We start from the raw sequence: 13613 nt of genomic DNA, 5'->3' as shown, positions 1-13613 counted from the left end.
AATCGAGTTAAATAGTATTTTCTAACATTAAAATAATCATGCATTGTTACAAAATATATATGGGTTAGTGTAATGAAAAATAACTTTTTTCTAATCTAATTTTGGAAATAAGTATATTTGTAATTTTGTATTGTTTATTTTGATTTTATTTTCCCAATTTGAAGAGATGGTTGTGAGTTCATATTTGTTCATATATAAAATTTACAATAAATACTCCTAAAAATCAAAACAAGAAGTTATGCGACATTAAAAATGATAATAATCAAAATGAAGACATTAATTCTTAACCTTATTTGGAGCTTGATTTATTCCTTTGACAAATTCAAATATTTTTCTTTCATCCTTTGTCTTTTTTTTTTTTCCATCCAACTCATCGATACATACACTCATTGAATGAGATGCTATGCGAAATCAATTTTGTACTCTTTGATATTTCAACATATGGCAAGAAGATTATGATTGCTAGACCAACATAAGAGATAACCTTTAATTTGTATTAGCAACATCGTGGAAAGAGCTCCGACTTGGAATTGATTGTTCCAATCATTGTAACATATATAGATCTACTTGGTATCATTTTCACCCTCTTTGGGTTACCATAGATATTTTGTTGAAAATTTTCTTGTGATTGAATCCCATCTTCATTTATTATTTTTGAGGAAGAAAAAAGTATTTGAGGTCAAAAATATCACACTTATAGTTCTTCTCTTACTAATTTTTTTTCCTTAGATGCATATCTGTCACGCCCCGCTGAATTTTTCTTTTTTTGTATTATAATTCAACAACAATTCATTCCAGGATCCGTTCACACATTTGAGGATACTGAGAAAACATTCAGGTCATTCATATCTATAATTTTTCAATTCATAAAACATGTGTAGTTTATAATCATACATCATGTCACTAAATGATTCTTAAAATCCAAAAGCAACTTAACTAAACCATAACTATATCATAAATCCATAAGCGCGGCAATTAATGCAATCACAAAACCAACATGTACTACATGTTTATATCACACGGTTTAAACTTTAACATTCCCGAAATTCCAACGCAAGAGGTATTTTCCAAATATTTACAAGATACATCAATCTAGATTTGTCGTTGATACACACAAAAGAACTTATACAATATCAACTTATTAATTACGAAAGATTTGCCCCAAAACCTTCTAGCTTTCCACTGCCTCAACCCAATTCTAGCTTTTCAGTGCGTGACAAGTTACCCTGAAAATTTTATATAGCAACGGGGTGAGCATGATCTTCTTATTTTAATCTTCTTTTACTTTTGAGTTTTTCTATTCTTCTTTATTGTTTACTCTAAATCGATAAAAATAAATAAATAATTGTTTACTATATAAAAAAAATCAAATATAATATATTATGCTAAACTCTGTTTTAAAATTTGTTAAACAAATTGTAACTTATTTTAAAATGATAAACTTTGTTTCCATATTTTTTTATCAAAATGATGAAAAAAATATCATAACTAAAAACTCAATAATAAAATTATTTTAAAGATAAATCTATGACCCTAAATAATTAAGATTATCATACTCATTATCTAGTCAAGTCATTTTTAATAAATAAAATTTTTAGAATAAATGAAATATTTAGAGATAATTCTAATCATAAACTCTCATCACATCAACTACAAATATTACATAAAGTAAATAAAATAAAAAGAATAGTAGTGTTATCGAGATCTTAAACCTTAATTTAAATTAACAAACTAACCTATTTATGAAAACAAAAGGTTCAAAAAAAAAAAAAAAATCTAAAATAAACGTCGCTCTGTTTTGCCTTCCCATTTAGACACTCCCTAAAAGAAGGAAACGAAGGCAGAGCAGTACGACACATTAATTATAGGATGCACGCATATTAAAGCTGGTTTCCACCTCTGATCTCTAGATTTCGACGCGCAGAAAGTGACGGAGCGAGAGGGAGTATATATAGGAGGAAGGAAACAGAGGGTCTCCCTCCCCTGAGGCCTCTCCCGTTCACCAATTCCTGGCTTTGTTCTTGGTATCCCCAAGGCCTCTCTGGGGGCAGCGCAACGGAGCTCGAATAAGCATGGAGATTTCCGGATTACCATGCTTTGTCCTCTCTTTCATGCTTCTCCTCCTTCCCTTATCCATCGCCTCGGTAGAGCTCCAGAAGGCGCCCGTTTCAGGTTCTTCCGCCTTTCTTGCGCTCGACAAAAGATTGATGCGGAAAAAACGATCGTCTCTTTGCATTTATAGGACGGTATTTTTTGGGCAGAACCTCTGTTTTTTTCTGTTGCGTGGAAAAGATACGACTTTTTACGTGTTTATGAGTCGATTTGGGGCACATTTATGGTTTCTTGGTCGCTTTTTCTTCGTCGTTTCTTGAACTATTGAGGTTTAATTTGTGGGAAGAGGGCTTGAAGGTGGCATGGGTCCTCGGAAAGGAGAGGATTTTTTAGCAGAACTTCTGTTTTCTGTGGCAAAGAGACGATTTTGATGTGTTTTTGGGCAGATTTTGTGCATATTTGAGATTTCCTGGTCTCATTTTCGTCATCGTTTCCTGAGGTTAAATTTACACGTAGAGGGCTTGAAGATGGCTTGGGATCAGAACATCCGTTTGTGGTGTAAAAGAGACGATCTTTATTGATTAGATTTTCCGCACATTTCTGATTTCTTGGTCTCTTTACCTTCTGTTTTTGGTGGAAATGAAACGATTTTTATGAGTTCTTGAGCAGACTTTCCGCACATTTATGATTTCTTGGTCTCTTTATCTTCACCGTTTCTTGAACCATTGAGGCTTAATATGTTGGTAGACAGCTTGAATATGACTTGGGTCCTTAAAGAAGAGTCGATCTCTGACCACAACTTCTGAATTTGGTAGCAAAGAGACGATCTTTCTGTGCTTACGAGTAGATTTTGCGCACATGTATGATATCTTCTTTGTCTCTTTCTCTTTGTACTCTCTTGAACTACGAAGAGATGATTTTTGATGTGTTATGAGCAGATTTTGTGCAAAATTATGATTTCTTGGTCTCTTCTTCTTCATCGTTTCTCGAACTATCGAGGCTTAATGATGGGTAGAGGGCTCGAAGATGACTTGGATCCTTGGAAAAAGAGACGATATTTTAGCACGGCTTCTGCTTTCGGTGGAAAAGATACGATTTTTATGAGTTCTTGAGCAGATTATGTGCTCATTTTCCATTTCTTGGTCTCTTTCTCTTCTTCGTTTCTTGAACTATAGAGGCTTAATTGAGGACGACGGCTTGGGTCCTCGGAAAAGCGACGATTTCATAGCACAGCTTCTGTTTCGATGAAAAAGACACGATTTTGATGTGATTTTAAGCAGATTCTGAGCGCATTTATGCTTTCTTGGTCTCTTCTTCTTCTTCTTCGTCTTCATCCTTTCTTGAACTGCTGGAGCTTAATTTATAGGTAGAAAACAGCTTGAAGAAGACGGCTTTGGCGCATGGAGGAGGTTCGTCGCCGAGGTGCCGTCCGCCGGCGACGCCACGGCGCAAAACAGAACCTTCGTGCTGGCGGCGGAGAGGACGTATAGGCAAGACCCCATGAACGGATACCAACGCTACACCGGCGGCTGGAACATCAGGAACCAACACTACTGGGCTGTGAGCTCCTCTCATCCTCTCCTCCTCCGCCGTCTCTTCTTCTTCTTCCCCCCCGCAACCCTTCACCGTCTCCTCGCATCTCCCCGCAGTCCGTTTCTTTCACCGCCATGCCACTCTTCGCCATTGCCGTAGCTTGGTTCCTGGGATTCGGCATCGTCCTCCTCCTCATCTGCTGCTGCTACTGCTGTTGCCGACGGCGGAAGCACTCCTACTCGCGAGCCGCCGATGTCATCTCTCTCATTCTCCTCGTACTACTTACCTGCGCTGCAATGTACCAAACAACCACTCTCCTCCGCTCCTCTTCCATCTCGATCTACTTCGTTCCATGAATCCATAGCTTCTCTGGTGCTGCAGCGCTGGATCTGTCATCCTGTACGACGGACAGGGGAGGTTTCACAAGAGCACATCGGCAACACTGGATTACGTTGTGGGACAAGCAAATCTGACAGTGGACAATCTGCAGAAGTTCTCCAGCAGTTTGGCTGATGCTCGGAACATCGGAGTGGATCAGATCTTTCTTCCTACCGATATGCAGAGCAAAATCGATGTGCTTCACACAAAGATCAACACCTCGGCCACTGCTCTCTCTACTCAGACATCAAAGAACTCCGAGAGTATCCATGGCGTGTTAGATGCAGTGTGAGTGTCCCATCCATCCATCCATCCATACACACTCACAATAATAATATGATCTGCCTGCAGGGGTTGGAATCTGATCGTAGTGTCTGCAGTGATGCTGCTTTTGGCATTCCTCGGATTCGGTGAGCACCAAACGCATCACTTACGTGCTTTTAAATAGGATTACAATGTTTTTGATCCTTGAAGTAAATATTGTGATAGATACTGACTCAACTTTGTTCCTAAGTCAATTTCTTCTTATATCACTGAGTTGCTGATTTCCTATGTTTATTATGCAGTATTCTCTATATTTGGACTGCAATTCCTTGTCTCTATGTATGTAAGATGATCTTTTCACCATTGTTATCTTTTTCTGTGCATCACTTTATTTTATTGGGTATGTATACATATACATATACATATATATACATATATATCATATTCCATGGGAATTTGACCCTTAGTTCTCTTGCTAACATAATGCAGCTTAGTGGTTGTTGCGTGGATTTTAGTAGCAGGCACATTTATCTTATGTGGCATTTTTCTTCTTATCCACAAGTAAGTCGAAATTTCTACTTCTGCGGCTGACTAAATGTTTGACATTTAGATGTAATATTAGGAGTGAGTCAAACTTGATGAGATTATTCTTAATGCTTTCGTCTATCTTTCCTCGTCTTACTTGTTATCGAGAATCAAATCTACTGATGATCATGCACAACACGAACTATTTGATGCACCAGTGTGGTCGGGGACGCCTGCGTCGCCATGGACGAGTGGGTGGATCATCCGCACGCGCACACAGCTCTGGATGACATCCTTCCCTGCGTCGACGTCGCCACCGCCGATGAATCCATGCAACGAAGCAAGCAAGTCACGTTCCAGCTGGTCAACCTGGTCAACCAGGTCATCGTCAACATCTCCAACGCCGACTTCCCCCCTGGTATGGCGCCTCTCTACTACAACCAGTCCGGCCCGCCGGCGCCGCCTCTCTGCAACCCCTACTTGCCCGACATGTCCAACCGCACCTGTCTCCCCGGGGAGGTCGACTTCAACAGCGCATCAAAGGTATGGAAAGGCCACGTCTGCCAAACTGCTCGCGTCGGCGGGAGCGACGTGTGCACCACCGTGGGTCGGATCACTCCCAGCATCTACTACCAGATGACGGCGGCGACCAACGTGAGCCACGGACTGTACTACTACGGACCCTTCCTGGCGCAGCTGGCCGACTGCACCTTCGTCCGCGAAACCTTCGCGGCCCTGGCCAGCAACAACTGCCCCGGCCTGGACCTCTACAGCAAATGGATCTTCGTGGGTCTCGTCATATTGTCGGCCGCCGTCATGTTCTCCTCCACATTTTGGATGGTCTACGCCAGGGAGCGGCGGCACCGCAAGTACAACAAGCAGCTCAGTGGTCGAGAGAGGGTGCCTTTGGATTTCTGAGACCCTCGAGTTCTTGGGTAGCTGTTGGGCGGTGCCTTCTTCATGAAGCGATCATCTGCATGGTTGATGGTGCCTACGTACATGATGATGATGATGTAACATGAAACAAGCGCTTTGTGTGTTCTTTGTTTGCTCTAGGTTTTGGATGATACCAGTAAAGTTGCGTTGCCACGAAAGAAGAAAGCCATATTTGAAGTGCTGCAAGAATGTGTTATATTATGAGATTTTACTAATCTATTATATATTAATAAAAATATAAAATTAATTAGTCATCTTTCATCATGTCAAGCAATATAAGATCAACATTCTCCTATCCATTAAGGCAGAAACTCAAAAGACATTTCGGGTTAATTATCGAATTACTTTCAATGCAGAATATTCGCAAGAATAATCTTAGAAGATGAGAACATAGTTCAAGTCAATTATGAATTGACTCACCTATCAAAATATTTATATGAATATTTTTAGAAGATCAAAAAGTAATTTGAGTCGATTATAAATCGGCTCCCATATAGAATATTCATAAAAATATTTTTAAAAGATAATTCAAGATAAAAATATTAATTTAATCTATGAGCTTAAATTATTAGATTATGGGTCAGACTCAAATATATATCAAACTTTTTTATATTTATCAATATGAGACTATTCATTTAATCATCTTTTCAATTTCTCCTCGTACATAAATAAATATCATTTAATAGATACTCTTACATCATTTATGATTTGCTTTGTAGCAACCTATGCAAGAAAAATATCCTTTCTGACATAGGAGTAATAAGAAAAAAAGGTCAAGCGAACTTTAATCAAATATCTAAGAAGGTGGCGGCCATCTTAGGTTTTGATAAAGACAATCATTTATTTTGTTGAAAGAAATTATTGCCTGTTATTTATCAAGGCTCTTCCACATAGGTCTACTTCGGTAGAACCACTAGAGAGGACATGAATGAGGTCAAGAAAAACTGCTTTTGATGTCACTCTTATGTCAACCTCAGGTAGAATAGCTCGGAATTCCGTCTGTTGTGGGGGAGATACAGATAGGAGACTTTTTGAAGCTTCAAAAGCTTCGAATTAAAGACTAGGGCCGGAGAGGAAAGAAAAGCTCATGCTAAGGTTATGATTCAAATATATCATGGCTGATGAGTCAGCACAGCTTAATCCACGGGTCAATATCGAGAGTTTTTTGTCGACTGAGCTAGATGTCGAGGTCATTCGAGCCCTCGCGATGAGGTGTTGATCAGTGTTCCTTGCTGTGCCGATCCAGGCACCGTGTATGCCAAATTACGTCTCTCCGTCTCTGGGGTGGTTGATAGCTCATCTTCTTGAGGTGGCCGCACCCTCGAGAAGGAGTGCTGGTTGGCATTGGTCAGGATCTGGACCGATTGACTGCTCTCCTTCATACACTGGATGGCGATTTCCGGGTTGAGACGCTCACAAGTCGTGAGCGACAGCTTTTCTACAAAAATGATCCTCGTCGGGTGATTCCCGATGAGGCCCCTCCGACGAGCAAGTCAGTGAAGTGTTCAATTGATTTTTCCTATCTTTTTCCAGGTCAGATGCCGACCAGAGGTCTTTATATTATTGTATGTGGGTTGGTCATATGCGGGTTGACGTGGTGGACGTGCCAAACAGTGCCTTGGTACGGATTCTGTCTTTGCGTGTCTTGGGGGTGGCATCGTCTCGGGATTCCCGAGACATTACGTGCCAAGCAACACCTTAGTACGGATTCTGACATGATATATCTTGGGACCAAAATATATCGTATCACAAGGTATAGCATATTATTGTTATTGTTGAGACAAAAAGCAAATGGATAAACTAAGACCAGCATTCTATGAAATGGATATATGATTTCTTTCTAAGTCAAAGAGGGCAAATGGTGACATTAATTCTGCACCATGTAGATTTAGGGTGTAAGTTGAGAACACAGTGGAGAGTCGATAGGTGTTGATGCTGAGGCAGTAGCATATATAAAGCTAGTGATAAAGAATTCATTTGCATGTTTGCTCTCGGTCTTCGGCGATGAATGAATCCCTGTAGTGTCAACATACGTTTAGGTGATTCATTTTTAGCAGCGTGAGAATTGTTTTTTCCTTTTCTAGCATGTTTTGTTTAGTGAGTGCTAATAGAAATATCTGTAAATAGTAATATGCATGGGTTGGCTTGCTAACGTCCATGCTAGCATCCACATAAACATCCAAGTCATTCTGATTAATAATACCTCGATGTCTATATGGATGATCTTATCAATGACACACAATATTACGATCGAGATTTATGAGCCGCCCGATCAACCATTCAATGATTAAACTATTTTCTAGTACTTAGTAACATCTAAAATATAAAATTAATTTTAATATCACTCTAAAGATAATTTTAATAAGTAATAATTATAGATAAAAATAATAAATACTTTAAATAGTTGTTTGGACATCAATCGATAGAGTTATTACTTGTAATTGCAACTAATATAAAGTATACAGAAAAGAGGGGCAACTTAGGAGGCGCAAAGGGCATAAAAGATGAAAACAAAATATTTAAAATCAATTTTGACTAGCAATCGAACATATAAGTCTACCAAAAATGTATAGGAATTTAATGGAAGGTGTACATGCTACAAGCTATAAACAATTTAATTTTTTGCCATAATTAAATCTATTTAAACACCTAAAACATTGGTGGTGTATGACACTTCTTTATTAGATATTGAGGTTTAAAATATTATCTGATAATTTTTATATTTATTTATTTCAAAATATTTTAAATGGGTATAAGTAATTTAGCGTAGAAGGGATTCTCAATGTCAAGGCTGGCCCCTATCACACCTACCCAACTTTGTTGCTAAGAAATAAAGTACAAGGAAAACCAAGGACGAGCAGCGGTCACGCACCGAGGTCATCTTTTCCGGACTTGCAGATGAGTGGGGTGTAGACTTGGCCCGTAGAGCCGACGTCGACGAGGCCATGCTGTTGCTGTTTCCATTATATGGTAGTATGGACTTTTGCATTCGTGTCACCGTCTCCAAAGTCTCCCGTGGATGAAGTCATGTTAGCGTCATACGTTTGTAATCTTCTAATTGGACACTCTTTACTTTAACCACTAATGTAGCCCACACACTTGTCGGCGGTGCTTGTACGCTTTTATTAACGGAGTCACTGCATCCTTATCCCTCACCATTTCTTCTCACAATCTCAAATTAGTCATTTCCCCGTAAAAGATGGTGGAACGACTGCATCTGTCTCTATCGTCAGTTATCGGATAAGAATTTGGATGAGCATACCAAACCAGTGAACTCTATAATAATACTTGGTATATAAAAAATACGGGATAGGAATTAGACGCATGACAAAGACGAATTAAAATCCAAATTTACATTGATATAATTTATTATATAAATCTAAGATAATATCATAATATTTAAATATCTTTTAGATATAAAAACTAAATAAGTAAGATGAAGAGCGACATATCTCATGTGACCAACTAGTGTCTTATATATCAGGAAAAAAATATTTTAAATCATCGTTAGACCAATACTTTATGGATATTAACAAATAGTATGTACAAGATATATATATTATTAAGATAAAAATACCTATGTGAATTTATTAAAATAATTAAAAATATTTTTTATCCTCGAACATTTAACTATTACAAGAGATAGAAACCTAAAAAAATACCCTAAAAACTTTAGATAGATTATTATTATTACTAAATAATAAATAATTTAAATATTTAAAGATAAAAAATCATATACTCGATCCTAAATAATTAAAATATTAAAATTTATTATTATTAAATAAAATAAAAAATAATTAAAATAGTTTAATTTAAAAAAAAGTTGAATTTGTACCATTACCACTGGATGTGAAAGATTCCGGTTGGCAGGTCTTCCTCCCAACTTTAGTTGGCCGGTCATTGTCCCAATTGTCCTCTTCTTAATCTTAAAAGGGTCAGATCTGATTCCTTTTCTTTCACTGCTTCCCTTCGTCATCAAGCCTTGGCTTCTATAATCTGGAAGATATGTTCCAAGGAGTCCACATGAAAGCTTTGTATTGAGCTCTCTTTTATCTCAGATTCTTTCCCATATTTACAGGTAAAATATTCTTCAACTTAGCAAACAATAATGGCTTCCAGCTGTCACCGGTCCTCAGTCCCCCCCACCTTTTGTCCTTCCTTTTAAATGCAATGATAATTAAGTTATATAATCTTAATTTAATGTTAATTATTTCCTGTTGATGTGTTTGTCTTGCTTACATCGAGAAGTTTATAGACTCAAAATTCCACGCCGGTCCTGCAACGAAGGATACAATAACAGATGGTTAAAGAAATAAATAAAATAAGAAAAATAATAAATAAAACGGAATACATTACCTCAACGGAATAAACCAAACGAGCATCCAAAGCGCGATGGTACTGACGCCGTTTGGGCGTACACTGACGGAGTCCAAGAGGCAAGCATCACGGGAACACAACGGAACAGACGGAAAACTTTACCCCCTTCCGCAGTTCATAACGAGCAACACATCGTCAAATTCAACTGCACTTGAGATTGAGTGATTAGTCTTCTTGCACACTTGATAGTGAGATTAATTTTAGAACCATTGGAAGGTGGTGTTCTGAGTTCAATTCCGATGTCTTTGTTCGATTGGCGGCATCAACAGCTGCCGCAACAGTTTATGTACAAACTGACGGATCTGACTTGTTCTCCACCACCAGTTTCTTTTTTCCCTGCCTTTCTTGGTACAAAAATGCCCAAAAAACGGAAATCTACAAAAAACCGAGCTCCGGAATGCTCTCTGATCGGGATCAGACGGTTGCTGGCGATTCTCGCTGTGACGGTAAGGAATAGGTTTACGAACCTGATTCAAGATCGGTGGATCTATGGACCGTCGGCCTTGGACATGCGGGAGAGGCGGCTAGGGCGAGGATGGAAGTCGGCCCTCCGCCGTTGCTGGTGGGAGGACGGGCGGATGAGGGCGGCGAGGGCACGCTTCACCCACTCACCCTCCACGGCCCCGATCCGGACCAGGGAGTTCGTCATCGCCGAGCGGCGGGCGTTGAGGCGGTTAGATGGCGAGGAAACAGCGGCGTGGTGGATGTGGAGGCCCTTGTGGAGTCTGCAGCGGAAGGAGCCGGGGTGGGTGGTGGGGGCGCAGAGGCAGGTGCGTCGAACGCGACCGGCGGTCGTGGAGGGGGAGCGTTTGTCGGCGGCGGCAAGGGATCGGCCGGGGGAGGTTGAGCGGTCGAGGGAGAAGCGTACGGCCGGGTTCTGAGAAGGGGCCGCGCCCACGAGGTGGACGCGGGTGGGAGAAGCGGAGCGGTGATGCTCGTAGTGGTGGAAGAAGGAGGCCGGAGACCGGCCGGTGAAGCGAGACGAAGATGACGCGAAGGCGGACGAGCCGCCGCCCGGCGATATCGATCGCTGAGCATGTAGCACCGGCCGGCTCGATCTTCTTGAACACGACGACATAGACAGAGAGAGAGAGAGAGAGAGAGAGAGAGAGGCGTCGGCTGGCTAATTGGGCAAACCTAGCTCGACTCCGGCGAGATATTTATAGCAAGCCAGGGAGGGGTGACGCCGTAAATAAGGACATTTGGTGAGGGCAATAGCAAAACAAGATGGTAGTTTAAAACAGCGGGCGGAGGGTAACCGATCTCTCACAGATTTCGCCAATCCGACGGCTGCCAGAAACCACGCGTCAACTTCAGAGGCGGTGAACCCACCGGGCGAGGACGAAAGAACAGGGCACCCTATGAGCTGTCTCTTGGGATGTGTGAGGGCCGGAGTTATCGTAAGGCATTAATATTATTCTGCAAATATATAAATGTATCACTCCAATGTGAGTTAATTTCATGAAATCTACCTTCCTCTTGTTGTCCATATATGTTATATCGACGTCATAGCATATTATTATTGTGACACAAGGACGGACTCAAGGAAGCTTTAAACTTAGTTTTTGTCTTAATCTGGTGGTGTAGAATACCTTATGGATTACACTTCAGAAGAAGCTCCAATTTGGTGAGCACCCTATAGAAATAACGAATATTTTATTTTTTTAAAAAATAAATTAATAAATAATTAATTAAATGATATTTGGAGAAACAAAATTAAAATAGATTATTTAGATTCTAAAATCAATATAACCAAAATACATTACCCATCAAAGCACATGGTTGCCACATGCCTCATGCTCATGGGATGGACTCTCTTTTGTCTTTGTCTCTCTCGTGGCTTAGCAATTTGTTTGGGACACTCTACCCTTTGTTTGGTCATCGAGCACTTTAGGTTTTAGACCATTGCAAGCTTGTCGATTAAAGAAACTTGTAGGCAACAAATTCATTTTGTGAACGTCACGAGATATGCATATCCTAAGAGTGTCCTATCAACCATTTCATTCATGCATCTGTGTCTCATATCCTCAGAAAGGATCTATTAACCACGATATGTCTTAATATTTCCTCTTATATATAAATCGGACCTATCACGTTTCTATTATAGTTCGGACGATCCTTCACATCCGAGTAATATCTAATTAACTCATATTTTATTTTGATGATTATCAAAATATATTATTTTATAAGTAAGAGTATATTTAATTATTTATGCCATTCATTAAAACTTAGTACGATATATATATAGCGCAGTAATACATTGATACTATGAGTAATATTTTCTACTCGAGCACTCGGTTTTCATATTGATTACTGATCAAAATGTTTAAACTGAAGTTGATAATAATATATCGATCAGACATAAATTTTAGTCTTATCTATTTTTAACATAAAATTAATCAAAATATTATATTTTAAATCTCTTAATTTTTTTTACTATTATTGTGAATTGAAAGAGCTTCTCTTTGATATGCTAGTTTCATGATTTAGTACTATCGAATTCGATCATCTTCTAACATTAAGCTTATTAAGCTTATGCCGTGTCGAATTCCATGATCTAACTCAACTTGCTTATGAGTACGATACTAACAAAGGACAAGCAGCATTAAAGGAGAGGAGAAAGGAGGAAAAAAAAAAAAACAGAGAGTATGCTTCCAAGCAATCAAATCTTTAGTACATGCTTGTTATCATCTAATAAATTCAACTTAACAAAGAGATATCAATGAATATATATACTTAACAAAGAGATAAACATGAAAATCATTATTATGTAAAATTTGAGGAATATAAATTGAGTTTGACTTAAATATTTATTTATTTATTTATTTATAGAGGAGGGTGGATGAGTCTCTTTTCATTGCTCTAAAAGCTTCCCAAGTGGCCAAAGACCAACCATTATGACCCGATAGTAATTTCTTTTGTCAACGCTGGCATTCCGATGACTCCGGAGGTCAAAAGCTTGAGGTCAACGCCTGGTCTCAACGCATTACCAACTTCAGTGCCAATTACAAGCACAAAATACGAGCCATTTAAGTTGGTACGAAGAAAACAGGTCCCTTTTGGCTTTCTTCTTTTTCTTCTTTCTCTCTCTTTCAGATAATATCCTTAGGCTTCTCTATCACTTTTGGCTCGAGAATCACACTTGGCATATAAAAGTCTCCATTAATTTTTTTCTATGAAATGTTTTAATCAAATTATTATGCCTATTTTTAGCTGGGAATCAATAAATTACATATAGATAAGTCCTTTGAATTAACTTACTGTTACCCTCACCCCTCACTAGCGTCGATGATTCGATATAAGGATTAGACACATGGATCTTTCAACATCATATTATCGTCGGGGAATAATTATAGGTTATCCTAACTCTTTAGTATTTTTTTTTCTTAGTTTTAAAATTTTATATTAAAATTCATATAATTATCAAAATAAAATATTTATCTCTATTTATCTTAATGTACAGAAAATATAGCATGTGATAATATGTACAAGAATGACATAAAAATGATGGGTAAAAAATAATTTTAATATCCTAATTATATTTTTTT

General features: G+C 38.7%; 2 protein-coding genes across 2 annotated transcripts; one reads left to right on the top strand and one right to left on the bottom strand.

Annotated features, from left to right (window-relative positions):
* The first annotated feature begins 2078 nt into the window (after positions 1–2078).
* LOC135607929 (uncharacterized) lies at positions 2079–5868 on the top strand. Its single transcript, XM_065100167.1, has 8 exons — positions 2079–2172; positions 3419–3612; positions 3702–3883; positions 3967–4251; positions 4315–4373; positions 4530–4566; positions 4717–4788; positions 4971–5868. The coding sequence occupies exons 1-8, from the start codon at positions 2112–2114 to the stop codon at positions 5668–5670; spliced, it is 1590 nt and encodes a 529-aa protein (XP_064956239.1). The 5' UTR covers positions 2079–2111; the 3' UTR covers positions 5671–5868.
* Positions 5869–10287: 4419 nt separating this feature from the next.
* On the bottom strand, positions 10288–11204 carry LOC103979335 (uncharacterized). Its single transcript, XM_009395447.3, has one exon. The coding sequence runs from the start codon at positions 11141–11143 to the stop codon at positions 10553–10555; it is 591 nt and encodes a 196-aa protein (XP_009393722.2). The 5' UTR covers positions 11144–11204; the 3' UTR covers positions 10288–10552.
* Positions 11205–13613: the final 2409 nt, after the last annotated feature.

This window comes from Musa acuminata, chromosome BXJ2-3, assembly GCF_036884655.1.
Source record: "Musa acuminata AAA Group cultivar baxijiao chromosome BXJ2-3, Cavendish_Baxijiao_AAA, whole genome shotgun sequence".
NCBI classification, from domain to species: domain Eukaryota; kingdom Viridiplantae; phylum Streptophyta; class Magnoliopsida; order Zingiberales; family Musaceae; genus Musa; species Musa acuminata.
This window is presented reverse-complemented; position numbering and strand designations above follow the sequence as displayed.

Coding starts and splice junctions, on each gene's coding strand:
- LOC135607929 (XM_065100167.1), top strand. CDS start 2,112: ATGCTTCTCCTCCTTCCCTTATCCATCGCCTCGGTAGAGCTCCAGAAG. Junction 2,173..3,418: donor CCAGAAGGCGCCCGTTTCAG/GTTCTTCCGCCT, acceptor CTTAATTTATAG/GTAGAAAACAGCTTGAAGAA. Junction 4,567..4,716: donor CTGCAATTCCTTGTCTCTAT/GTATGTAAGATG, acceptor AACATAATGCAG/CTTAGTGGTTGTTGCGTGGA.
- LOC103979335 (XM_009395447.3), bottom strand. CDS start 11,143: ATGTCGTCGTGTTCAAGAAGATCGAGCCGGCCGGTGCTACATGCTCAG.